This window comes from Geospiza fortis, unplaced genomic scaffold (genome assembly GCF_000277835.1).
Source record: "Geospiza fortis unplaced genomic scaffold, GeoFor_1.0 scaffold255, whole genome shotgun sequence".
Lineage (NCBI taxonomy): Eukaryota > Metazoa > Chordata > Aves > Passeriformes > Thraupidae > Geospiza > Geospiza fortis.
Window position 1 is genome coordinate 615,129 of NW_005054497.1, and position 27,164 is coordinate 642,292.

The 27,164-nt window shown below is 41.9% G+C and overlaps 1 protein-coding gene across 1 annotated transcript in view; it reads left to right on the forward strand.

The window, feature by feature from the left end:
* KIAA0895 (KIAA0895 ortholog) overlaps positions 1 to 20,112 on the forward strand; it is a 30,598-nt gene extending 10,486 nt beyond the window's left edge. The window contains exons 2-7 of the mRNA XM_031063335.1: positions 1 to 234; positions 8,509 to 8,652; positions 10,762 to 10,894; positions 12,084 to 12,389; positions 12,905 to 13,002; positions 16,989 to 20,112. The exon at positions 1 to 234 is cut by the window's left edge and continues 317 nt beyond it. Of these exons, the coding sequence (XP_030919195.1) occupies positions 1 to 234; positions 8,509 to 8,652; positions 10,762 to 10,894; positions 12,084 to 12,389; positions 12,905 to 13,002; positions 16,989 to 17,150 (1,077 nt within the window). The 3' untranslated portion in view covers positions 17,151 to 20,112. The remainder of the gene's footprint in view (positions 235 to 8,508; positions 8,653 to 10,761; positions 10,895 to 12,083; positions 12,390 to 12,904; positions 13,003 to 16,988) is intronic.
* Positions 20,113 to 27,164: the final 7,052 nt, after the last annotated feature.

The following is a 27,164-nucleotide window of genomic DNA, read 5'->3' on the forward strand; positions in this document are numbered from 1 at the left end:
AGCCTCGCAAAGCCAAAGCAGGCCCCGGCCTCCAGAAGCCACGGGCAGGAGGGCGATGCCGCTGGGCAGAAGCTGTGTTTGCTGACTGCTATCAAGCCGTCCAACGTGGAGAAAGAGAAGGTCAAGTTTTTCGACTCGGATTTCACGTACAATCCTCAGTTTGAATATGAAAACCCTGCTCTGCCAAATGTGTTAGCTAAGCACAGCCATGCATCCGACAGATTTCTTAAGCAGGTAGAGTTGCTTTTATTCCCCTCCATTTCCATTGATTATTTCTTCCTACACCTACATATTTGGCTTTGTTTGTAACAAGTAATTTCTCCTAATTCTCCCCTGTGTGACAGACACCTTTTATGAAAAATCCTTTCCTTAGGATTTTTCCTCCTGAGAAGCTGAGAGGCCTCAGGAACAAAATGTAAACAATGGTTGTCTGCTGCTGTGGAATGCAACAGGTGGATCTGTGCTGGGTCTCATAGAGTTGTTTCTAATTAATGCCCAATCACGGCCCAGCTGGCTTAGACTCTCTGTCCGAGCCACAAACCTTTGTTATTCATTCTTTCTTTTTCTATTCTTAGCTAGCCTTCTGATGAAATAATTTCTTCTATTCTTTTAGCATAGTTTTAATATAATATATATCATAAAATAATAAATCAAGCCTTCTGAAACATGGAGTCAGATTCTCATTTCTTCCCTCATCCTCAGAGCCCTGTGAGCGCTGTCACATCCCTGCTCTTTGAAACATGCATCAAAGATGAGAATGCACTAGTAGAACTGAAAGAAAATCTTTTTAATTAAAAAAAATTAAAACCTTTCTGAAATTTACAGATTTTAAGGCACAGCTCCTTCTAAATGGGTTTACATAAAACATAATTTAAAGCAAGAAAGTTTTTGTAGGCAGTGAAGCAGGATCCAGTAGAGGAAAAATACAGTGCCTAAACAGGCAGAGGAATAAGGCAGCATAGGAATCCTGCCAATCCTCTTGGTGGCACAGGGATTGGGAGGGAATAGCAATTATTTGAGGTCATAGTTATTGGATAAGCATATGTTGATGTTCCTTGTTTTAATCAACTTTGAAAGGCTATTTGGATATACATTAGACTGAATCAAGCAGCAGCCAAATTCCATCCCAGAGAGAGGTAAATTTTAAGAAGACAATTTTGGTTTTTCATAACTTACAGCCACACTGGTAACATAGCTACAGACATTCCCATTCTATGTAAATGCCTCGGCTTCCTACCTGAATTACAAAAAACCTAAACAGCAAAAGCCCTGCTTTCAACTTTGACCTAAGTGACAAAACCCAGTGCTTATCTGTACAGTAGCAGAAGCAGTATTCTTCCCACTTTCACTATTTTAAATGCTTTAGAAGCTTTTTTTAAAATGGTTTAGATCTTATTTAGTCTGACAAGCTTTTCTAAACAGAGACTCTTACGTATTCAAGTGATACTTAACTTGGGAAGACATCCTGCCATTCCATGAGTTTCACTTCTTTGTGATATGAATATTTCACTTAAAACTAAAATTCCTGGTGGCAAAGATACATTAATTAAAAGGACTAGGGATTGTAAGAACTGATCCCTGACTTGTGAACAGACTGATTTTTTTTTTCTCTTTCTAAATCCAAGAATGTACAAAAGTGTTGTTACCCATTACATCATTGTATTGATAGTCTACATTTTCACACTGAAAATATCTGTATATTTTAACAACTCAGTTTCTGCGTTTTCATTAAAAATTTATTTTCTTTATGAGAAAAGGGAACAGCTGTTCTATTCTTAAAATCATATTCCATGCTTCCAAACAATGAACTAAATTGTAATGACACAAATAAAACTGCTCCTTGACTAGAGCTTTTTAATAGATTTTCCTTTGATTTTTTACCAATATCAGTAACATAGATGACAGCAAATCAACAACTGCTGATTTGAGAAACTGAATTTAATGCAAATTATCGCTTTTAGCATGGGCTAGCAGAGCCTTAAAAGTCCTTTTATGCATGATGATTTTCTGGAGCAAACCTGTCTTTGGTTTACCCTTCTTTTAACAAAAACCCATAAGTATAAATATTGACTACTTTAATAATGAATGATTCCTCAATATTTTTCTGATTTGTAACTCTACCTTTTTCCCTGTCCATAAAAAGTATGGGAAAATAAAGGCCCTGTAACAACTTTATAAAAGGCAGCAAAGGATTTAACATTCAAGGGAGGATATTTCTGCCAATTAACAAGGAATATGTAAATTGTTTCACAAGACTTAGTTTGAGTCACTAGAAAAGCATGTATTCAAAGTTCAGCTCCTAAAAATACCAAACAAAAATACCTTGCACTTAAAAATGCCCAAATCAGCAGCTTTAACACAGCTCCAAGCCCAGCAGGTGTCACTCTCTCTCTTTTGTCTACAACTAGCTTAAGAAATTTTCATCTCCACGCAAATTTGAATTTAATTTCATGCAAATTTACTATCCAGAAAAAGCAACATTAATCAAAAATTTTAATCAGGAAGTATTGTAGGAGCTCTTGCTTTTCCTCATTGCTATTTTTTTTTTCACGCAGATCTTACTTGTCAGAAGAAACACGTAGGTATCTTACAGCAAGTTCAGAAAGGATGACTTCAGTTGCAAAAAAAGTACAGTATCAAAAGCTGGGTCTGCAGTAAAAATGCAACTGTGTGTAGTCATCCTTTTTGCTTCAAGAAGGTTCAGTTCAGTTTTGTTGGGTTTTGTTTTTTGGAAGCATATTTGGCTTCTGTTTATTGCTCCACTTATTTTAGAAAGCCTTGGTAACCATGAATAGTTATTCCTAGTTTTTTCTACAAAAGGTGCTTGTGGCAACTTGCACTTTTATGAGTAAAAAGCTGTAAACTCAGCTCTCACTGACTGAACCCACCATGTTTATAGGAGGCTTTTAGGATACTTAAGCAAAATGAGCTCAAAACCTGACATTTCAGAATTTTAGAGACTTTTTCAGTCATGTCAGAAATCTTTTTACCAACAGCTATGCATAGCCTGCTAGGACATTAAAACAGATTGAGTTTTCTTATTGCCCTTTCTGCATTTGTGCATGTCTATGAAATTGGTTAATACAGCATTACTCAAATATGTCTGGAAGACAAATCACACTCTGCCCCATTTATTTTCTTTTTTTAAAGGCAAAGAGCACTGAAGGTTTGCAAACCACTAACCCAGCACTGCTGCAGTGGGGAACACACAGGCTTGTGACCACCCTCTTTACCCCATGCCTCTGCTTAAATCAGAGCTTTTATACCTTGGGCACAGCCCAACACTTCTATTGACTTTTCACAGACATAGAGAAAACATTTTTGAATTATGAATACATTTGAAAAATGCTAGTTTTAGTGTCTTCCTTCTCATACTGTGTTCTGTTTGTTTCTCCATAGCTACATTATGATATTTTCTTCATAATAAGGTTTTTTCATGAGTTACACAATACAGTGCCTTCAGGGAAGTAAACTGGAGAATAGAAAATAGCGTGCAGATTTGCACTCTTCACAAGGATTAACATATCTGATATTACAGAAGTTAGTTTTCTTACCACTGTGTTTCAAGGTCACGGCAGCAGCTCTGTGCTCTGAAAGTTTTCTAGCTCAAACTACTTATCCCTCATTGTGAAGTTTCTTAGCACTCAAAGTGTTTGTTATTTTTGCTCAGATGCTAGAGGTGGTAATATTTGCTTAGAAATAGTTGTTCCCAGTGTTTGCAGAGCAGAACTTAACAGTTGCAATTTGCTGAACCAAAATCAGCAAGTTGCAATTTTAGGTACCCTGTTTCTTTGAATTGTACAAGGCAGCAAGAATTCTATTTCTGTATACATTAAAAAAACAAACAAACAAAAAACCCCCAACCATTTCATCAAATGAGTGATCCTCCCACAAAAGTTATACATCCCCTTCCCTTGTACTCATAAGAGTATAGCAGTTTTGAATTCATAAATAAACCAGTTATACCACATTGCAAGTGTTTGTGTGACACCTTTTAAGGCAATAATAAAAGTAGCCTACAATTAGCAAATTTATCAGATGTTGGGGAAAAAATTTAGGTGGAGCAGGAAGGCTAAACAACATGGCATTCAACACTGAGTAATCCTTTGCTCTGTCCAAGTGATGTCACAGCTGAGGCATGTGGAAGATTCAAGGACATGACACTGTCTGTATAAAGCACATAATTGTAAAACACCTCATTCTGCACTAGTAACAAATTCCCTTGCTAACTAGGATTTATGAATAAAGTGTGCTAATACATAACACAAAGCATGTCAGGCCACTCAAGTGGCACATGTTCTCAGGGTCTGACACAAATGGCTCTCTTCCCCTAGAAGGGACTAATAGATCACTTCTGGTGGTACCACAGTAGAAAAATAGTTTTACTTCAGAACACAGTCTCATACAAAAACCCAGTGAGTATTAACTTCAAATTCTTTACAAAGTAATTTAAAAGTTTTTAATTAAAAATATTTCTACCAGCTCTAAATTACTTAAATGGGACCTTTATACCACTAAGAACAAGCATGCAGAAGAAAAGCCCCTATAAACACTAAATAAAACCCCAAATACTACAGCCTGAGTGGACTAGAAATATATTCTTACCTTCCTCCCTCCATTCTTCTTGACCCAAAGAGCCACCATTTTATGGTTGTTGATTAAACTAAAAAGCTCAGCCTGGTACTAAGTGTTACCTAATGATGCACCTTGGAAGCTTTTATGCACCTTGGGAGCTTTTTTCCCCCCAGCAGATAAGTTATGCAGGAAGAAGAGCAATGGTGTGTGTCTACCTTATCTGTCTTACAAATCTCAGAAGAGATTGTAACTCCTTTGCAGCAGAGCTGCTTCTGAATGTAGGATGAGCTGACTCAAATAGGGGGCTGACTCCTAGATTACTGAGACCCTTCTCTGACTTGCTTGCCTCACACTACTCATAGGAAGCCTTATCAGTACATATTTCTACAATAGCTCTCAACCACTGAGCTGAGTTGCTGGATATGGGTGACTTGAGATTCAGAGACCTACTTGGCTGTAAATAATTGTTTTAAAAAGCCAACAACACCATAACCTAATCCAGTCAGTTAAACAGCCTTGCCTTGCTCTTGTTCATGCTTCTGTGTTATTGCTTTCTTGAGCATCGGTAGAGTTTGCTGTGCAAGGGGGCTTGTCTTATGATTGCTACTTCTTTTGGCACTCTTTGGTAGTGATCAGAGGGATAAGCAGACATTTTAGGTAATATTGAAAAGAACAGGAATTATTACTCCTAACCAGTAACCTGGTACAGCCACATAGTTCTTATTTTCTTCCATTTTTTCACTTGTTGCTGAAGAGTTTGCAGTTTGGCCTTAGGAAGTGCAGCAGTACCAGTGTTCTGCTGGCCCAGAGGCTGGAAAATTAGCTCACAGTTGGATGCTGGTCTGGATTTTCCCTTTTCCCAGCAAGTTCTTGCAACAGCTGACTGAGTCATCTCACCTTGGAGGCAGGTGCAGAATCCCAAATTAAGGGCTTGGTGTTGTAGTCAGTGCCTGGAAACCAAACATTTCCCAAACCTTTTTCCTTCTGGAACCACCCCCAACAGGAGTGGTTGTGGCAAGAAGTGTCCAAACCAGGAACATCACTGGGGATGGGGCTCATCCCAGTGTCAGGGCCATCTGCCACTCCCTTGGGATTTGTGTGCAATGTGTCTCTATGTGATGGCTCTCCCTGTTGTTTCAGTGCTTCCAGAGCCACACCTGCCCACTTGGAAAGAATTCTTGGGACTTTTTTCTGTTTCACTTGAAACAGAGTCAAGAAAGAAGGTGATAGGGTTGAGCACCCTTCTTAGTAATCTTTGAACATCTGTTCAGCAGAGAGGAGGCTTAAGCTTAACAACTTTCTCAGTATGCAGGAGCTCAAACTTGCAGCACCTATCTGGATGTGGATGGAATGCCAGGATGTGGGTTACCTAGAGTGGCACATGAAGAAGTTTCCCCTTGAGTCTGTGAACTCTGTCAGGTTGAGGTAGGAGAGGTTGGAGTGGATCTGTGTTTCTTGAGGAGGACCTGTGTCTGAGAACCTGCTGTTTGTATTGTGCTGTTGATTCAAGTGTCTCACAGCATTTAGGAAAGTTTCAACAGCCCAGGAAGGTGCCTGCAGGTGGGCAGGAAGAGTTAGAACTTGGGTCCCCTGACTCCCAAAATCATGCTGCCTCCTGTAGCCTGGAGGTCTCAGCTCCAGGGAGTTTGATGTTACAGACAGCCAAGCAGGAGGTTTGATGGGTTCAGTGCTCATTTTCTCACTGTTCATTGTGATGAGGTGGTTTTAGAAAATGCCTGCACTCCAGCTAAGGTTGGAGAGTCCTCTGGGATTTCACAGACTTCACAGAATCACTAGATTGGAAGAGATCTTAAAGATTATTGCATCCAATCCATGCCCTAACATCTCAACTAAACTATGGCACTGAGTGCCACATCCAGTCTTTCCTTAAACACATCCAGGGATGGTGGCTCCACCACCTCCCTGGGCAGACCATTCCAGAAATTTATCACCCTTTCTGTAAAAAACTTCTTCCTAATATCCAACCTATGTTTTCCCTGATGCAGCTTGAGAATGTGTCCTATTGTTGTCAGTTGCTACCTGGAGAAAGAGACCAACCCCCATCTGGCTACAGCCACCTTTCAGGGTGTTGTAGAGAGTGATAAGGTCACTTCTGAGTTAATTTCAAATGAAGTGAGGCATCCTAGAATTTAAGTGGGTACTTAGTGTTTAGTCTTATAGATTTAATTGAAATTTAATATCAACAAGTTGTGAAGACAAATTTCATGCTGGAAGATTGACAGATGACTTCTTCCAGAGTGAACAAATAAAGTTAATTAATTGTTCACAGAAGCCTGATATACCAAACAACTAGTAGGTGATATAAATATCTTAAGGATCTGGCACATGCCAAAGTAGACTGAAGAACTGTTATCATGAGTTGTTCAGGCTGCTGGCTGGGTATTAACTTCCTAAGAAAAGGGTGGAAATATTTAGGTCACTTCTTTTACCAAGGATTTTGTATAAGACAGGCAAATGCCTCAGAATGTGCAGACATTAAAAAAATTATCAAACAGACAATATTTTTCGAAGTTAAAATTCATAGGTAATTTAGGAAAAAATGGTTTGGAAAAATATACAAGACAAAGAAATACTGATCATTAGGTGCAATATTTCTTTGGCATTCAGGTAAGTGACATTTCCTTCATCAAAGAGCTATTAGACTTTAAGGGTATGTCTAGCTGTCATTTATGGGTTTCAGTAGCAATTACTCAGGGTTGATTAGTTTCAACTTGAAAAACATTAGAGAAGGATTGTTGGTAGCTGTGAAAGATAAAAAATTAATCAAATTTTTGTGGAAAACCAGTCAACCCACCAATGTCAGAATTACATAGCTGTAGACAAATGCATTCATGAAGGGATATAAGTGCATAATGTAAAAGAGATTCAGTGTGCAAGATGTTCCCCTTTTATTGTTAGTGGTATGTTCTTAGCAAAAACATTAAATTTTTAAAGTAGTGCCAGGAGCTTCTATTACCAAATCTGTGACAAAAAGCTATTCCCTGTAGCTGGACTGTTGCTGGTAAAGAAGTTATTCCGTACCACATTTTCTTTTAAGGGGTGTAATGATGTGCTGGAAAGAAGATAACTAGGGATGAGCATTTCACATCCCATCAATAAAGTCTTCAATATGCATAGTTCATATCATGGTTATGGGCATTGTGCTGAGCTTTGCTCAAGGAACTTCTTCTCACAGCAATTCATAGGAGAATTGTTGATACTGCTCTATTTATCTCATGAAATAGGCCTTCATTTTGGGGGGTTTTAAAGAAGTACTGTGGTTTAAATGAAAAGTTTAAATCAAAGTTCTGTAAATAAAAGTTCTTGCTCTCTCTCCTCCTTTCTCACACAGACACCCATGGTACAAGGGATTTTATTGTAAGGACACATTTTTGGTAGAGGTATTATTGTTAAAATTATAGTTACACATCTGCTTAATCAGTGTTCCTAAATTAGAACATGCCAAGAAATGAAGCGAGATGACAGTAATAGTTGATCTTTTTCAAATTCTTCGGAAAAACATAAAAAGAAACAAGCTGTCAAACTGCAAATGTCCTGGAGACCTGTTACATCTGTTTTACAAGGCAGTTGTACAACATTGCCAAAATTAAAGAGAAAATGGGTATTATTTCACTAGACTGGTAATCATCTAATCATCACACTGATGTATGTGGGTCTAAGATGAGTTGATCAGAATCTTTTTTCAGTACTTTGGCATTAATATACATCTGAACATGGTATAAATTCATTGCAGAGCATGTCAACATGTATTAAATTAGTACAGCCTGTTAGTGAGACTGCCAGTGAATTAAGAAAAGAAGGATTTTAAAGTAAGAAAAAATGAGAGATTGAGAGGGAGAGAAAGAATGCAAGTGTCAGTCTGACATGGGGATCTTACTGCACTGATATTTGCTATGCTTTTTCATTTTATAGTCCATTAACATTATGAAGCGGACATTGCAGAAATATGGAAGCTATGAAAAATTTGAACAGGCCACTGGAGGCAGCTTGCTGACCAAAAGTCGTATCTGGAATCACGTCAGGAAGTACATGGTGAAAGAAGGTTGTCTTGGTGAGGTAAGTCCTGCACTGGATCAGGAAAGAAACACTTGTGTAGACCTTAGACATTGGATGGACCCAAGAGACCATCTGGGAGGCCTTTCCTCCATAATCTCAAGAATATTCCTTACATCATACTTTTCCCATAGCTAAGCCCAGTCTAATGTCTGAACAATTGAAATGACACACATTCATTGTGAAGGCTTCAGTCGTCTCTCTGAGCCTGTTTCCTGGTTCATATATGCTTGTTCTTAAATTCTCTTCTTTTGGGAGTACCCAAGAACGACACCCTTCCTTCCCTCCTTTTTTCAGCTACTTAGAGACCAGCACATTTCCATTTATTCATCAGTTCTGCCATCTGTTCTCCTGTATCAAATTATTTACACCAAAGGAAAGAGTTAAGAAAAGGCCAAGAAAAATAAGCAGCAGCCCAAGAGAGTGATTTATAAGAAGCAACACAAATGAAAGTGACATAAGTGAATAAAAATGTCTGAAAGAACTTGTTGAGTTGGTTTAAGTGCTGTTTTTTCCTGGCTTTAACCATCTAATTTTTAGAGCCCTGTGAAAAAACCTTATTTTCTATATTCAGAATTTTAGAAGACCAGTTTGATGAAGTTACATGAAATTGCTTGGAAAAGTCAGATGAAATTGAATGTATAAAAAAGGAATTAATCCAAATAAAATCACCAGATGACAGAGTCAAAGACTTGGATGAGATCACTGGCAGTGAGCAAGAGGAGTCTGGAATCATGAGGAAAAAATTAATTTCCCAGAAACTAGGTTTAATTGGTAAACATAATATTATTAGGAGAAACTGCTAAACTCATCACACATTTTTGTGAGACTATGATTTGACAGTGATAACCAGACTTTACCTGGGTTTATAAGGGTGGGATTAATAAAATACAGTTTAGAGCAAGCAGAAAAGAATTCTATGTTTTGTCTTTTCCTGTGCTTTTATCTCCCTCTTCATTTTTGGCTTGGTTTGACTTCGTGGCAGCTGGACCCTACATCTTCATCCAGCAGCCCATGTCCTGCTTAATGAAATGCTTCACTTTTTCTGTGAAAATAGGGTTAATACATCATGCTTAGGATGGTCTAAAATATGAAAATACTCTCTCCAGCTGAAGAGGTGTTAATAAAGCTAAGTGGCACCTGTACTTTAAATCTAAACACTTTGGGATTTACCATTTTTTCCTGCCTCTTAAATGCAAGTTTTATGGGACTGATGGTTTGCTGTTGAGCTTGAAGCTGAGGGTGAGTTTTGAGTACAGGGAGGTGTTATATTCATGCCTCTGATCTCTGGGTCCTTTTATTTTTTTGATACTAAAATGTAATCTTTCTTTAAAGTAGTCTCCCTTGTACTCTTCTGAGCAGAACTGTTTCATTAGGCTTTACGTGAAGAGGGTAAGGTGCTTAGTCTTCAACAAAGAGTTTCACTTTTCCCTCTCAGTCATTTGTTTAAAAAGGCTTTTTTAAGTCAAATAATACAATATATCAATACACATTAGTTTCCTTCTCTGCCAGTTTTTGTTTTAATTACCAGTTTTCCAAGAGAGAACAGGAAAGCAAGAGCTATTCTGCTGTGTGGAACAAAACAATGCCAGTATTTCAATATTTCAAGTCTGCAACATGTAACAGGAGAAAAAGTACACAGTAGTTCCCCTTTTCATTGAAGTTGCTTTAGAATTACAACTGAAATGCATTCAGACAGCTAATTATATAGACCTAGTAAATTTACATGTTCTTATCTAGTATTTTTCAGTTCTCAGTAATACTAAGATAATGCAACACAGTTCAAAAACTGGTATTTTCTCTAATTTATTGTGCATGCAATTGCTCCCTGCCCTCTGAGTCTAGTCAGTGTTACCATACTATATTTTTCAGTCTGACTTTGGTCTACCTTCACCCTCACTCATCCCATAAAGTCTGAGCTTCTGTCAGCAGCCCAGGTGAGCAGGATAAACTCGTTCAGAAGGCTCTCTCAGGTGATTGCTGATCGCAAGACAGAGTTGTGGAGGGCAAGGGACCAAAGAGAAATGGAATAATGGAAGAGCCAGAGGAAAAAGCAGGATCAGGAGTGAGAAGAGAGCTCTTTCAGTTCTGCCTGAACTCTCTCCTCTCCAGATTGTGGTCCATCTCACAGAGGACCTGCTGTCGCGAGCCTCCATGACGGTGGTGAACGGCCGCCCCACTCTCACCATCAATGTCTCCACCGCACGCGAGCACTGGCTGGAGGGCATGCTGAGACACGAGATTGGTATGAGCATCACACCCCTGCTGCAGGCACAGGGGAGTACTTGCATGCATTCTTACTTGTGGCAGTGGTGGGCCACGCACTGGACTGGTACAGTAAGAGGGAACATCCCTATCCAAAGAGCCTGTGCTGGAGATGTGCAAAAGGAAAGAGAAACCTTCTGAAACCCTTTGAAAAGGATTCCTAGGGTTCATGACATTAGCATTTTAGGTCAGATCCAGAGCAAACTTTTGAAGTAGGTCTACCAGCCAGTCCCTCTTACAGCACTGAGGTTCCCATGCCAAAGGAATCTTGGAGCAGACAGAGAGTAATCCTTTCAGATGATGCTAGCCCAGAGGCTCTGCTCCAGGGCATACCTTCTGTGCTCTCATTGCTTAGGGACATTTTGCTCATTAGAGCAATTTTTTTTAATTACTCTAGAGTTAAAAAAAAAAGGGAAATAAAAATAGTGTGACTGTTCAACCTCAGCTCCAGCCATGTCACTTTACAAACCTGTGTCTGTCACGCTGCACTGCTTGCAAATGTAGCATGCTTTAGGTATGAAGAATTTACCCAGTGATCCTTAAACTGGTGTAAAATTGCTGTGGTTTTGCATTACACAAGGTTGGCCCAGCCCTGTGGAAAATTTCTACAGATTTTTCAGTGCATCTGTTTCAACTAAGTACATAAAATATTGATAAACTTGACTAGTGCCTGAATAGTAACTGAAGAATAAGCCTTGCAATTGCCTAGAACCACTGTTACTCACATTTTAGGGGACATAGCATCTTCCAAGGCTGCAGTAGTGCTGTTTAATCACCTTCAGGAGGCAGCATTGCTGCCCTTTTACTTTAATATTCCTTCCTGCTGTTCTCTACAATGCCTAGCCTATGCTAGATACAATTCAGCTTGTAAGACTTCCGAAAATTCCTTTTCATAGATTTAGAAAGTCCTCCTGATAGTTGCATTACTTAAGCATTTTCAGGAATTTCACTTGCAGTCAGCAGGTGAATATTTACGTGGTATATATATATATATCTCTGACAAAATTGTCTGGTTTAGGCAAAGCTAAAATCATTGCTTTTACCAGTGCCCAGTCCTACCAGCTCAGAGTTCTGAAATGGGTATCTCCTTATATATTTTATAACTTTTTGTTAATCATTGGATGCTACTGTTCTAAGTCCAGATTCCTTTAATTTTATTTTTTTTTCAGGAACTCATTATTTTCGGGGTTTCAACAACAACAGCCAGCCTTGGTGCAACCGCAATGGCCGTAGGAAACACGGGTTAAAGCCAATCAACCCCACAGAAGAGGGGCTAGCGAGCATTCACAGCGTCCTGTTCCGCAAAGACCCTTTCCTTTGGAGAGCTGCCCTGCTCTACTACACGGTGTACCAGGCCAGCCAAATGTCCTTCAGTCAGCTTTTCCAGGATGTGGGCAAATTTGTCAAGGACCCCAACACTAGGTGGGATTACTGCGTACGGGCCAAGAGAGGGTGGACTGACACCTCACAACCAGGTGAGTTCCCTGTTTGTCTTCTCTTGTTTTGTACTTCAGGGGCGTTTTCAGAACATGCACAGAGCTCCCTAATCATGTCACACAGTAAAACCTTTGCAAAAGGGAGAAATCAGACTCCACACTTTCTGAAATGGGGTCTCAGGAATTCTGCTATGGAAAACAAGGCTGAAAGTGCTCATGGGTGAGACCTTCAAGCTGAATCAGTAAAGGATTTTTTTATTTTTTGGTGGAAGTGGAACATAAATGCAAAACTTTGAAAAAATTCATACTCACAGTTTGACCTGCTTTCTACAGATGTAATGTTGCCTGTGGTTGTTCACAGGCCCTAACTTCTATGTTTGATTTCTTTTTCTGGCTAGTGGGTTTTGCCTTCTAGCTAGTTTTTGGAAAGGTGTTCAAAGTCAGGGATATAAATATCTAGTTTTTAAAAGGAAAATTGTTCTGCTCATAATGGCTTCTGAGAACATGCCTTGACCAAACACTGATAGAGTGCAATCTGTCTCCATTCCTTTCAGGCTGTTTCAATAAGGACCAGGTGTACTTGGATGGCATCCTCCGAATCCTGAGATACAGGGAGTCCATTGATTTCCATCTTCTGACAGCCCTTGGAAAGGTGATTGAACTCATTATTTCCAAGGGTGCAGTTTTATCATTTCAGCAAGCCTGCCTGTAATGAACTATGTGTCATGGTGCTTTTACTTTGATCTAGAATTCTCTGCTCTGTACAGCACCTTCAATTACACTGTGCAAGTTGCAAGTATTTTGAGGTTCTAAAAATTTCTACCAGTTTGACCTCATTCTTCACTTATCAGATTAAGATTTTATGGTCATATTTCTCAGACTTTCCTACCTTTATGGGATACTACCTGACTTGCAGTACAACAGACTGCCTTGGCCAAACAAGACAGGTACTAAATGAGACAGTGGTCCTAGCAAAAAACAAAAGGAACCATTTGACATTAATGCACCCCCCTTCCACCACAAAGAGTATTTCATACCCATACACATAGAGTATTTCATACCTATACACAAAGAGTATTTCATCTCAAAGTTCTCTCACTGATGGCAGGTGTTTTTAAAAAATGAGGTTTTTCCCCCCCCAGAATTATGATATTTCTGCATTCACAGAATGTGAATGAATTTCAGGTACATTCTATCTGTCATGGCTTGTTTGTCCTCAGCTCATCCTAAAAAGTGCATAAATTTTGTCACACTTTCTAAACCCAAGGATTGCTAAGCTTTCACAGTTCATTAAGCAGGATTCATACATAAACAGGGAGTCAAATTGACTTGAGCTTGAATTTAGAGCTGATATGCCAACATTTCTGCCTACTTAGCAATCAATGGGTGATAAAGGGAAGGGGCATATTATGATAGAGGGTTTTGGTCCACTTGAGTTTTCCCTTTACTGTCAGATTCATACTTATTGATAAGCAAGAGCTATTTAGGTAACTGAACTAAGTTAGGAAGCTTTGAAAATAAAATCACCCTGTCAAATAAGTCTGCAAGTTTCTCTCTGAAATTTCCTCGTGCTTTAAGCCTGCTTAACTCCACACAGCTTCTGCCTGCTAAACCACTGAACACACAGTTCCTTTACTGCTTTATGCCCATCTCTCTTCAAGGAGTCTGCAGGTTGTCAGGCCACTTGAAAAACAGACTAAGTAATTTCCCATAAAATTAGAGATTCCGCTATGATCCACATTGCACGGCACCCACATTAAGGGTCTACAAGCAATTTATTTCTAGCAGTATGATAATTTATAAGTGCTTGACTTTACAACTTTTAAAATCAAGGGATCTTAAAATGTGTTCTGAATGGTTTAGCTTCAGACATCTGCAATCAGCTGGAAATGTGTGTATCAGGACAGTGTCTGTTCTCAGCATCACAGATTAATTGAGGTCTGCAGAGATCTCAACACCATCTAGTCCAACTTTCCTGCTTAAGCAGTGTCAGCTAGAACAGTTTGCCCTGGATCATGTCCAGTTGGGCTTTGAATATCTCCACTGATGGTGACTCCATAACCCCTCTGGGTGGCCAGAGGGGTTTTGTGCCAGTGTTTTTCCACCCTCATTGTACAAAAGTTGTTTTTGTTCAGATGGAATTTTATGTATTTTAACTGGTGCCCACTGCCCCTTGCCCTGCCAGTGTGTGCTGGTGAGAAGAGCCCCATTCCCATGTCTATACACAATGATGATTCCCATTGCTTTTCTCCAGGCTTAACAGTTCCAGCTCTCAGCCTTTCCTCACAGGAGGGATGCTTCAGTGCCTCAGTCATCTTAGTGACCCTTCACTGGGCCCGCTCCAATATATCTTCTCTTGAAAGAGAGAAGCATAAAACTTGCACTGGGATCTAGCCTAGTGATTTATCACCACTTTAAATGGGGGATTTACTTGGATTTTTTAGGGTGGAATGGGAGGATCAGGTTGTTCCAAAGGGAGTATTAAGCTTGGCTGGCACATTTTCCAGGTCCTGCCTTCCTGTTGCTTCTGACATTACTTACAGTGTAGAAGAGTGTGGTGTGGATACATGCAAGCTGTTGAACATACCTAGAAGTGACTAAGGGAAACAGTTGAAACCTGAGAAAATGTGCTTCTTTAAAACTTCACAGGGAAGAATCAAATACAGGAAGTACTGCAAAATATTCATGTGGTAATTGCATGCAAATATTGCCAAAGAGAAATAGAATGCAGGTATTGGGTGCACTTGAGTTTAGAATAACTACCAGATTTTGAAAAAGTAAAAGCAGCAAAATATCACCCACTGTTGTGTTTCCCAAGAGACACACAAGCACATTACAAAGAGCATAAGTAAGCTTGTTTTAGCCTCAGTCTTTTTTATCTAGTGCAATGACTAATAAAATGTGGTAAGGAAAACAACCTGTCTCCACCATAGGATGGGATTGTGGTTTTGATCTCCTCAGGATGTCAACTTTGGTAATTTTTTAGCAATTGCAAGGACTGAGGAAATGCATCTCATTCAAACCATATCTCAGATTATAGATACATGTTTCTTGTTTGCAGCAGTAGCAGAAACCTCTGGACATAAATATGAGGGGAGAAGGATCCTTTTTCTTTCTTTAGGCAGGAAAAGAGGTAGAATTTAATTGCATGTGGTGCTGTGTCTCCAGACTGAGAGATGGTATGGTTTTGTGGAGCTCCTCTCTATCCACTTCTAAGTTAATTAGGTGTAATGCCACACAATCTTCAAACAGCAGTATCTTAGTGACTTGAATAAGCCTGGGCATGGGTGTCTGTTTGTTTTCTTAATTGGGTGCATCTTGTTCTTGCAACTAGGAAAGCACACTTGTGTACTCAGATGCAAATTGGTTCTCCTTGTGGGCTTTGTTCCAATTATCATTGCTGAGATATGCAGCTGTCCCTGTGGATCAGGTTTAGCAGTCTGGATTGCACTGTCCTGTCTTTGCAGGAAGCCCTTCCCTGCCCCTTGCACACTGGTGAATCCTTCATGTGCACTTTAATTGCTGCTGAGTAGAAACCATCACCTGCCAAGAGGGCAGCCTGCTTCCAGGGCAATCAGACCCTACAGGGCTCAGCTCCTTAGGGGAAACATGGGGCAAAAAGGTTGGAGGGAGCAGGCTGCACTCAAACCACCTGGCACAAAGCTCATGTGAAGCACAGCAAGGCTGGGGGCTTTGCCAGACCATATGCTGCTGTCTGCAGGGTGCCTAGAACACACAGCTTGGAGACAAAGCGACAACCACACAGATTTCATCACACTGGACAGCTGCCCAAGGAGTCCTGCTCTCTGCTTCCATGGCAGCTTGTGCCCAGCCAAAGCAGTCATCCTTTCTGGACTATCATGCACAGCATCTTGAGCTACTGTGATTAGAAGTCCTAGCTTTTAGAATCATAAGACTATGAAGATAGAAATGTCAATTTTCCTTAGGGAAAAAAGCTACCAGACCCTCTAATAGCTGCAAAATGAGAGTTCAGCACCAATACCCAGAAGGATCTGATGCCATGAGGCAAACCCAGTCTGCACTCACTATTGAAAGTGGTAAACAAAAAAACTAAAATTAGGATGCTTAGGTATTGTTCATGCTGTAGTTAGTTACTAGAGATACATTTTAATTTAGCTTTGCATAAGCGCATTTACTCATGAAAATGAAACAGCAGAGTTCAGGTCAGCTGGCACCATGCATTTCCCAAACTCCTTCCTGTGCCATGCCTGTGCTGCCCTTCCTTTCTAGTTCCTTAGTCTTTTGCACAGTGTTTTTTCCATTCTCATGTAAATCTTTCTGCCTCATTTAGAAGACATTCCAGGACTCACATGTGCTCCATCCTTTCCCTCTCTATTCCTGCAGCTGCTGTAGATGATTCTCATTCACATTCCTACAAGTCTGTTCACTGATTGAATCAAAACAGAATCAGGAATTTTGAAGGCATTTGCTAAATTTACACTTCTTTTGCATCTTCCACTGAAGCACACAAGTTGCTCATGTTTTCAAATGCTTCTCCAAGGTTTTAAATTCTCCTGCTCTGAAATATTTTCTCATTTACAAGAGAGAATTTATAGCAGCAGCAGCAGAGAGGCAATGGGGCTGAACTGCTAAATTGACCTGTGTCTTTCCTTACAGATCTCCTATGAGGACGTGGATCGCCTGAAAGGATTGGCTGTGATTGAGAACATGAGGGTGCCACACTTTTTGCAAGACCATGCCCGGTACATGGAACACTTGAAAAAGATCATGGAAGTCAATGAGCTGACTGATGAGGAGCTTCAGGATCTCATAAATTAACAGTATTGGACATCCATTCACTTACTGTGTGAGGATGTGGAACTGGACTTCCCAGAGCTTGCAAAAAGGGACTTATGAGGAATGGGAGGGAAGAGTGGCCAGAATATGTGGAATTCAGAAAAAGCCCCTTTATGTCCTTTTGCATTGTGATTGTATACTGATTATTTTTTAAAGGGATTGTGCATTTTTGTAAAATTTGGCTTAGAAATTCCTCTGCAGTGATCTGTCCAACCATCTACTCTGTTTTGTATGCTTGGTATAGTGCTCAGTGCTGTCTCTTGTAATATATTGCCTTTTCCCTCCCAGGTTTAGAGGTGGAGGAAAGGAGACAGAGGAGAAATTCCCCCTTAGTTCACTTTTATTTGCCTTATCTTTGGTCATAGCTGTCACGGTTCATAGCAATAGAACTGCTGTAGATTATGCTGCATTGCTGTCTGCATAACTCTCCCATTTAGTCATCACTGCAATGAAAACAGAAAGTTTAAAAACAGTGCACAGAAGCAGGTCTTTGTGCCATGGGATTGAAGTCTGTAACATTACAAAATGTTTCAGGGTTTGTTTTTTAGTGAGAGGATTAGCATTTAAGAAAAGAGAGAAAAGGGAGGTAGTGCTGTTTTAATGATTGTAAACGGGTAGCAAAGCTTTCCCCTTCATTCTCTCAGAAAGTTACACTGTTCTACATCTTTATATGTATAGTACATGTTTCAGGAAGCTGAATTCTGGGAAGGGCCTCCCTCCTTTGAGGACAAGCATAGCATGTGTAGGAAATTCAGCATGGCAGTGTTTTGGAAGGAGGATCGAGCAAAACTGTGATTTCATGACCTATGGTTCTAAATAAATTAGGAACACAGGGCCACAGTCCAGCACAATAGGTAACACTCACTTCTTCTCTGGATCACCTGAGCCTACAGAGGACCAGGTCACATTTTTGAGCAGTGCCCCCACACTACAGTAGCTTGAGCTTGCAGAGCTCGTTTCAGAAACAAGATGTGACTGGGGGAGAGAAGACAACTCTCAAGTGCCCTATTCCTGTGTTCCAACAGAAGTGCTGCACCACTCTGGAGCAACTTTACCTCTGTTTTAACTGCTGGTGCTATATCCAGGACCAAGGAGAGAAAGCTCCTTGCAGCAAAGAGCTTTCTCTAGTCACATGATTAATAACTTAGATGATGCAGGAGGACTTACTACATAAGCTACATTTTCTGCATGGGGAGTATTATGGAGTTGGTGAGGCAAAGTATTCTGACAAAGGGTTTTGTTTTAGTAGACAGAATTTTACAAGGGCTCCTCTGAGCTCCTGGGAAGCAGCTGTGATCAGAGAGGCTGGGCAGAAACTGGTGGGAGCCTTGGACTGGGCTTCTGCCCTTTCTTATCCTGCTGCTTTTGCCCACTGGTAACAGGCCTGGCATGGGATAAGGTGAGTAGATGGAGCCAAGGTTTCCTCCACACCACATTTGCATGGACCTGAACCACAGTGTCCCTCCCCTCTTATCTGTTCTTTAATGTAACAAATGCAATAACTCTCCCACCTTGTTTTGTACCAGGACATAACCAGACATTACAGTAAAATCTTGAGAACATGTTTCCTGATCCATAGGAAAATCTGTGAGGAAAAGGTGACAGCTGGCTTAGAGGTCTGAAGGTTTATGAATAATCCCATAAAAGCAGCTGCCTTTCAGATACTATTGCAGATTGTTTGCAGTGGCTGGCTGACTGCTGCAAAAAAGAAAATGCATTCAACAAGCATAAATTTACTAAATTTAGTTGTTTTCAAGGCAGGGACTGAGAACTGCTTGCAGCAGCCTTAATTTTGTGTTGTCAGTATTGTTGAGGAGCTGAAAGCCATTCAGCCTCTGTATGCGGTTTTCTCTCCTTTCCTCTTTCAGGCTGTCTAGTTTGATCACTGGTGACTTGGCCTGCCCAGCTCTGTTTTAGAGCTGTGCAGAGCAGACACAGAGCAGCAGCCTGACAGGAGCCATTTGCAGTCAGTCCTGCACGTGTGCTCCAGGTTTTGGCTCCTTTGCCAGAAACAGCAAGAAAGTCACACATGACTGAAGTCAAGCCAAGGATTACAGTCAAAAGCTGTCTTTGGAGCAGTAAACTGGGCAGAGATCATTTGAGCTACACTGTGGAAAAATCTGGCTCACTTTGCTGACCCTGGGGTATCAAAAGGGACAGTCCTTTAAGAAAGGAACAATTCTGAACTGATTTTATGCTGACAGGAGAGATCCCTGCCTTTCTCCCATGACTTTTACATAAGCAAAGTGGTTTTCCTCCTCCCACAAAAGTAGCATCTTACAATCAAAGTGCACGTGCATAATGTGTCCTCAAAACCAGGAGGCTGTGCTAGTCACGCTTTTGCCACAAAATGCCATGCCTGCAGGCCTGACGCTTTTACACTCTGTAGCCCTAAGCACTACCACAGGCCTTTTTGCTTTACTTGAAGACCTGCAGCACCTTTTTTGCAAAGCAGTAGGTGCCATTAAACTTCCATTCTTCATTATTCTAGAAATAGACTTGCCTGGTGCAAAGTTTGGAGTCTGGAAGTGGTCAGCATCAATATGTAGCAATAGGTGAAGCTGTCAGCTTCTGGTTTTGGCATTGTGTCATTCCTCCTTTGTAAAAGTGTGTCAAATTTTGAAGTGTAGCTTTTTTAAATTTTCCTGAATTTTTGTTCTTCACTGTGAAGAGGCTGGTTACTGAGTTGTGATTCTGAAGTTCTGTGATGGAGTGTGTGGACAGCAGTGAGCTCATGTCACTGCACAGTTTCATGGTGTCAGTGCTGTGTTGGCAGCCTTTTCTGGCTGTCTGCCTTGGTTGCTTTGGTGTGTATCTATGTCTTGCTATGTTATTCCTATACAGAAACCTGGCTGGCATTGGAAAAGCCTCCCCGTTTCACGAGACCAATTTTGAAAGGCGTTTTATACAACTTTTACAAATAAAGACAAAATACTGACAGAGATGACAGTACTGGTGTTACATCATGTTGTGTCAGAGGGTTGCTCTCTCCAATGGTCTCGGCTCTGCAGGAACTTGGACATCCTGTGTTGTGTGTGGAAGAGGTGCCTTTCTGACTCTTTTTCAAAAACATCACTTAGGGTTGGAGTCATGAAGGGTGTGTTGAACTCTTACACTGGGTATGGCTCTCCCTGCTCAGTCAGAAGGCCTGGCTGCTCATGAGGAAATTATCCTCGTATTTTCTAGGATATGGTCTGAGGCAGCGTTGGAGCCTCTTTGCTGCAATGCAATTCTCAGCACCATCCATGTGGGAAATGGCAACTCCAAATGTTCCATTTTAACACTTTGATCCACCTCCAAAACCCCCCCTCACCCGCTGCTTCTTTCCAGTGCTCTCCATCCCCTCTCACATTATAAAATGTGCTTACTTATCTCCAGGGAGTCCCATCATCTCCTTACGGCTCAGCTCCTTATGTGTAAGTAAGGGTAACATTCAAGGGTTGTGGTTTATTTTTAAAGGAAATATTTTCAAAGTCAATTGCTAATTTTCTTTGCAAGGCTGCTAAGCATTATCACACCATATTCCCTTTCCCTTGCTAAGAAGTTTGGAAAACATGGCCTGAAATCTGTTCCGTCAAAGGCTCCCAAACCACTGTTGTCCCTTGCCCCATGCATCTCTGACAGCCCTTGTACAGCATCAGTAGGGTGAAACACAGCCCTCAGCCATCACTGGCGGGTCTATTTCAGTACTGAATAAATCTCACATTTGTTACAGGTGACCTGCAGGACCAATGCACCTCTGAAGATTTTTTGCAGCTCTCAAGTGCCAGGCCTGTGAAGCTGGATGACCTGCCACCAGTTTGAGAAGCAACTTAAGCACCAAGGTTCTCTGAAAGGAGGGAAAGGTGGAAATCATTTATGATGGAAACTGGGATGGAAATCTGGAGACCCCATGAGTCAGAGTGGAAGTTGAGAGACACCTTGTCTAAGCCAAGAGAAAGGCAAAAGGAAACAGCTGGAACAATTCTTTTGTCTGGGTTTGTTTGGGGGGGATTTTTGTTATTTATTTATTTTGTTGGTCAGTTTGGGGTTTTTTTAAGGGAATAGTCATTTAAAAGTGTCTTAATAATTTCTGCAATATAGTAACACAAAATTACGTTAGAGGTTTTTTTTCAGTATGTAGTTTAAAATGAGTGTCTGAGATACAGAAGGGAGAATCTATTTTGGCTTTGCTGAACAATTAGAAACTTCTCACAGTCTATATTAAATCCAGAAAATCTGGATATTGAATTTTAAACCCTTTCATTTTCATTGATTTCATTGCAGAAAGATGTCATCAGGACTACCTTTCAAGGCATATCCTTATCCTTCCCATTAAAGTTGTCCAAATTAATTTTTTATGCTGCTGCTGAAATGTTTTGTATCTTCCCCAATCACACAGTACCCCTGAGACACTTTAAACATGTTTTTCTGAGGTGTCTATGGACAAGCAGGGTGAAGTACAGCATTGTTTCAGCTCTTTAGAAGAAGGAAGTGAAGAAACTGAGGCTGAAGTTGAAACTGCACTGGCCACAGCGTGAAGGAAAGACCAGGGGTAGAGAGCCCATGAGCAGGGGCAGGGTGAGCAGAGTGAGCAGGGTCAGGTTGTAAAGACATAGTTTTGAAAAGAAAAAATTCCTGGAAAAAATTCCTAAAAAAGTTGGTGGCAGGAGAAATGCAGATGGTGGCACAGGAGGGGCTGGCATGAAACCATATTACTCCTGCCATCCCCCAGGGTCAGTGGGATAGACACCTCCCTTCAGGGACCTTCTCACTGGATCTGTGCAATTCCACTTCACTGCTACTCCAATACAGCAGAGCTGGGCTGATGTTCTGGCCTGTCCCAGGAGTGCTCTGAAAAGGACACTTGGAGGGTCTCACATTTATACTTTAGGGCCCAATTTCCATCCCGTGGCACATTCCAAGCCACAGGAGACCCATCAGGCTGTTTTCTCCAGCTTACTGGCTTATTTCTTGTCAGTCTTGTCTGACTTTTGTCCTGGTCTCGAGCACTCATCCATCAAGCAGTTTTTTTTTTTTTAATTCAAGTCCTTCACATTCCGTTTTATCTGAGGAATATATTCACGGCCATATCATGAATCTCTGAGCCTAGAAAGTAAGTAAATTCACTCCCACCCACCAAAAAATTCACAGGTGATCTGGAAGTCAACCTCTTCTTCTTCTCCTCCTGGCAGTGTTTTAAAGGTAATCTGTCCTGTATTTTTGATCTTCCCATAGAAATTTCAGCCAAGAAGCTTTTCCTGGCATGGGCAGGATATGTCACCAGAGGATCATGTGGAGAAGCCTCCAGTGGAGATTCATTCCTCCATCTGTTGTCTCATCTCTGTCCTTCCCCATTTCCCAGTCTCTAGTGCACACTCCTCCAGCTCCCAGCGCCCTTGGTCAGTAAAAGGAACAATGGCTGTACACTTGAAGGAGTCAAGTTAAGGTTCCCCCAAAGGAGGGTGTGCAAGGGTACCAAGGTGCTTTGTGAGAGCCTCAGGCAGTAAGAATGAGGGGAGGTAAATTGACCACCCAGCTGCAAGGCTGCCTCTCTTGTCTATAGACAAGGAAATAAGGAGGTCTGAAGGAAGAGCTTCCCTGAAGGCCACTCCCTAAAATCTGATGGGAAAGTGCTCTGAGACCCTGGTGCTCCTTGTGTTTTCACCTAAAGTTTGAGCAGTGTTGCAGTTCAGGTCTGTGCACATTCCATTTTTTTCCCTTTTTAAATGAGGTCTTTCACACAGCTGATTAAGAGAACTTTGGACATCCCTCAGGCTGGGAACACCTCATTGTGCAGGGTTATGAGATGGCCAGAAGGACGGGTCATCAAAGGGTCATCCAGCAACAGATTTCCTGTTAGTGTACACCTAACCTGTAGGTACTTCAGGGTAAATCCTTTCAGCTACTTCAATTTTACAAAGGAGCTTTTTCACCTACAGATACGGAGGTAAAAATTGCTTAAGGCGTAATGCCCTAAAAACCAGGTAAGCAGACAAGGGTTCTGTCTGTAATTGTGGTCTTGTCCTGCTCTGTGGAATGTGGGAACACCCAGAACTGCTGAATGTTGACAGTGAGAGCTGTGGAAGCCCTGCTGGCATGGCCCTCCAGTCACCCTGAGAGCAGCCAGCTCACATGAACCTGCTGCTGCATCTCTTCTGGGCATGAAAAAAGCTGCTGCAGGCTGTTTCCCACAAGAGCCCTGATTCACAGTCAGTGCGATTCCTCACATGGGGAAGAACTTTACATTTTGCTTAGGAAAAACAAAGAACATAAGCCTCCTATAAAGCTTATCCCCTCTAGAAACTCTACAAAAGTGTTAAAGCCAGCGGCCAGGAAATGCCTGCATGACTTTGCCTTGCTTCCTGCAGCTAAGGCAAAGCTCAAAACCTAAATATGGAACATTTCCACCTAATTTCTGAATGCTTAAAGGTACGACCCGACGTGCTCCCAGTGAACAGCAGCTGCTGACCCTGGAGCTCTGCTTACCATCGCATCTGGCTCCTGCCCATGGCCAGTATGCTCCATCAAAACACCAGGTTCAAAACCAAAAATCAACTCCATGTCAGAAGGCAGCATTTAGATGTCTAGGAAAACCTTGTAGTCTCCTGGACTGACCCATTTCTGTCATTTTCTAGGAGCACTGACTCCTCTTAGGGTTTAAGAGTGCCAAGACCAAGGCTGATTAACTTGTACAGTCAAGCCTCCACTCCTGCCTGCTGCATCAGGATTTATCAACACACTGCTGCCACAACCTGGTTCTTGGAAGTTCATCTCCAGGACAGTTGTTTCCTTGTGTTTGCTCCTCAGAGGTTTTTAGCAACTCTCTAAACCCTTCTATATGACACCTCCTTTTTTAGATGGCTTGCAACACTGCAGTGCGACACTGCAAAGCCAAGTGACCAAATGGACATTAGCCAAGTAAGTTCTTTTAAAAAGCCCACAGGACAAAGCAGAGGGTCTCCCATGAAGCAAACGGGTCAGAGATAGGGAAGGAGAATAATTTGGCTGAGAATAATTTAAAAGCTTTCATTATGAGGAGGAAAGAGACCAAATGCTAGAAATGGTCGTCTCAGCCTTGGTGAGCTGGGTGCTGCTTTAAGCTTTTTCCAGAACATGCTAAAAGGTAGAAACTCAAATGTGTTTTTCCAGGAGCTGCCTCCCCTGCTAGAAAGAGGAGTGAGTTCCCTGCAGAAGCCACCACAGTGAGGTCTCATCAGCCACAGCCATCACAGGGACCATGTGCTGTGCATCAGCTGTCACCATGTCCCCTGGCCAGGGGAGGTCTGAGGCTGGTATGTGTCAGCAGGGGACAGGAGGCAGCACTTTGCTGTAAGGAAGTGGCCCAGGCTCCATGTGCAGTGGGCAGGGAAGAGCTTCACCAACCTTCACTCTGCACAGCTGAGATAAATGGCCTTACAAAAAATTAAATCAGCCTCTAGCCATTGGTGACATTACTAATGAAGCAGGACCCTGCCTCACAAAATTTGGGCTCCTGAGGGGACCCCAAGATGTGTAAGGTGTAACCACCCTACTGTAATAATGGCTCACTGCTTCTGTACCCCCTCCTTAGTTGCTGCCTTCCTTGGCAGTGCCTGGGCACTAAAACCACAGCCAGCTGGGCCAGCAGAGCTTGCACTAGGAGCATCTTGAAATAAAATTGCTATTCAGGTTTGCTCCCACAGGGGCAGGAGGAACACAGCCACCACTTCAGCTTCTCAACAACTATAGCACAACAGATGTTCTTGGGAACTCCAAAATCCATCAGACCCACAACTACCTCATCCTCCTCCAGGGTTGTCAGAAAAAAAGCAAACTTTTGAAAACCAGTGAGACACAGTGAGGCACTGCTGATTGCCAACATGAAGTAACCAGGCACATACCTCATCCAGATGCTCCATGCAAGGCAGAATCCCATCTGCAGAGATCCAATTCCTCCATCTTCCTCCCATCTTATCTCAATCCATTTTTTATCCACCAAGTAATCACCTTTCCAGAGCTCTCCATCGGGCTGAGGAACCTCTGGAGGGGCTCAGCTCATTTCCCACACCTGCAGCCCCTGTTTACTCATGAGCCAAAGCAAGGGATCCTGCAGCACCTGTGAGCACTATCACCTGCTCAGGAGGCTGCAGGTCCTTCTCTAGGCTTTGGTGCCTCTGCACTTCTTTACACACAGCAGAATAAATGGAATCTGGCCTTTTCAAGTGTTATTTCTAGAGCTATAAAATAATTTCAGCCTCCAAACATATTTATAGCAGGGAAACACTAGCTGGTACAAGAGAGTGTGTTCTTGGGTATTTTACTGCCTCTCACCTCATAGAATATTCATTTGACTAAGGCAACTATATTGCATCTTTGCCTATATTTTGCAGTTATCCAGTGAGAGTTTCTTGGGGAATCTGGTGCTGCTCAAATTAAAAGAGGGTAGCAAAATTGTGCCTGATGGAAAAGGACAGAGTTGCAGCAAGGATTAAGAATGAAAGCTGAAGCCATGGTCTTTGGCTAGTTTAATGACCAGAAATAAGTGCCTGCACCTTCCATTTTCAACAGGGAGTGGTGAGCAACTAAAGGTACATTTTTGGGCTGATGTTCCGAGTTCTTAGTCATTCACTTGACCTCTTGAAATATCCTCAAAATCTCCCTCAGTCTGAGAGTCACCCCCATGCTATGCCACCTTTTTCTGGGTTTAGTTTTGCATACAGATAGAAAAGCTGTTCAACTGTGTGTGTTTACATGGGAATTTATTTAGTTGTTGAGAAATTAATTATTATTGAGTCGTTAGAAATGAGGTGATATCTCAGAAAGTTACAGTAATAAAAATACTGCAAGAATATTTTACTGTTTTGCTCTAAAACCCTCAGTTACATCTCCTTTGGTGTGGCACTGCTGTCAAGAGTAGTGAGCCATGCCAGAGAACTTTCCTTTCCTCTCAGCAGCAAAATGTGTGGTCATCTGCAGCCCAGAGCAGCAGGTACTGGGTTAGGGGCCAGCTCAGCACCTCTCACACTCAACCTATTTATTTTGCAGATGCTGAAGTGCTGCTATGTTTCCCTTCTAGGTCACTGGTTATTGATTGCTGCATGAAAAATCTCACGTGGGTGGCAAATTCCACGCTCCATTCCTGGTGCTGCCGAGGCAGGGACTGAAGTGCCCCCACCGAGGACATGCACAGAACCCAAACCCCCTTGGAAGCAGCCCCATCCCTGCCATATGGACAATGACCACACGCTGTATTTGTGGTGATTGTGGTGAGTGAACCAGGCTTATGCAGCAGCGAGGCTCAGGAAAGGGATGCATAACTGCCTGGTCTGCCAGAGGGAGAAACTGAAACCCCATAAAAAAGCCAATGGACTTTTGGAGGTCAGTGCATCATGTGGGCCAGCCCCTGCAGGGATCCCATGAATATGGGCTCATCTATAGACCTCCAGGATGTTTCTCCCCAGTGCAGAACACCAACTCCTAGACAAAGACCCATGGTTACATCTCACTGATGCCAGCTGCAGGCACAGAGGACATGGGCTGTTCCTGTGAGATGCCCAACAGGGAGCAAGGCAAAGGGCACTGAGAAGTGGACCTGGCTATGCAAAGGGACAAGTTGGTGCTTTCCCAGCTCCTGAAAACTATTGTGCAGGAAGAAAACCCAACACTGAACGTTGCACCAAACAAAAATACAAAGTCAAGCTCCAGGAAGCTATTCTGGGGCAAAATGACCCTGCCAGCAGGGTAAGGAATGAGGAAAGAAAGGATGAGGGGGTGCCTACATGGGGCTGCAGAGGAACAGTGTCTCTTCAGGCCAGGTCAGAGGCACTCAGGTCTCACTGCAAGTCACACAGGGACCAGATCCAGCAGCTTTTGCAAGTGCTGAATGGCACTTGAGAGTTGCCAAGAATGTCCACTATGTCTCTCTTTTTGGGGCCTCTCTGATTACCTCAATTTACAAGCAGGCAAAGGAAAATAACCATCAGCTACCCTTCCTGCTCCCAAAAAACCATGTTCAGCTGCATTTCAGCAAAGAGC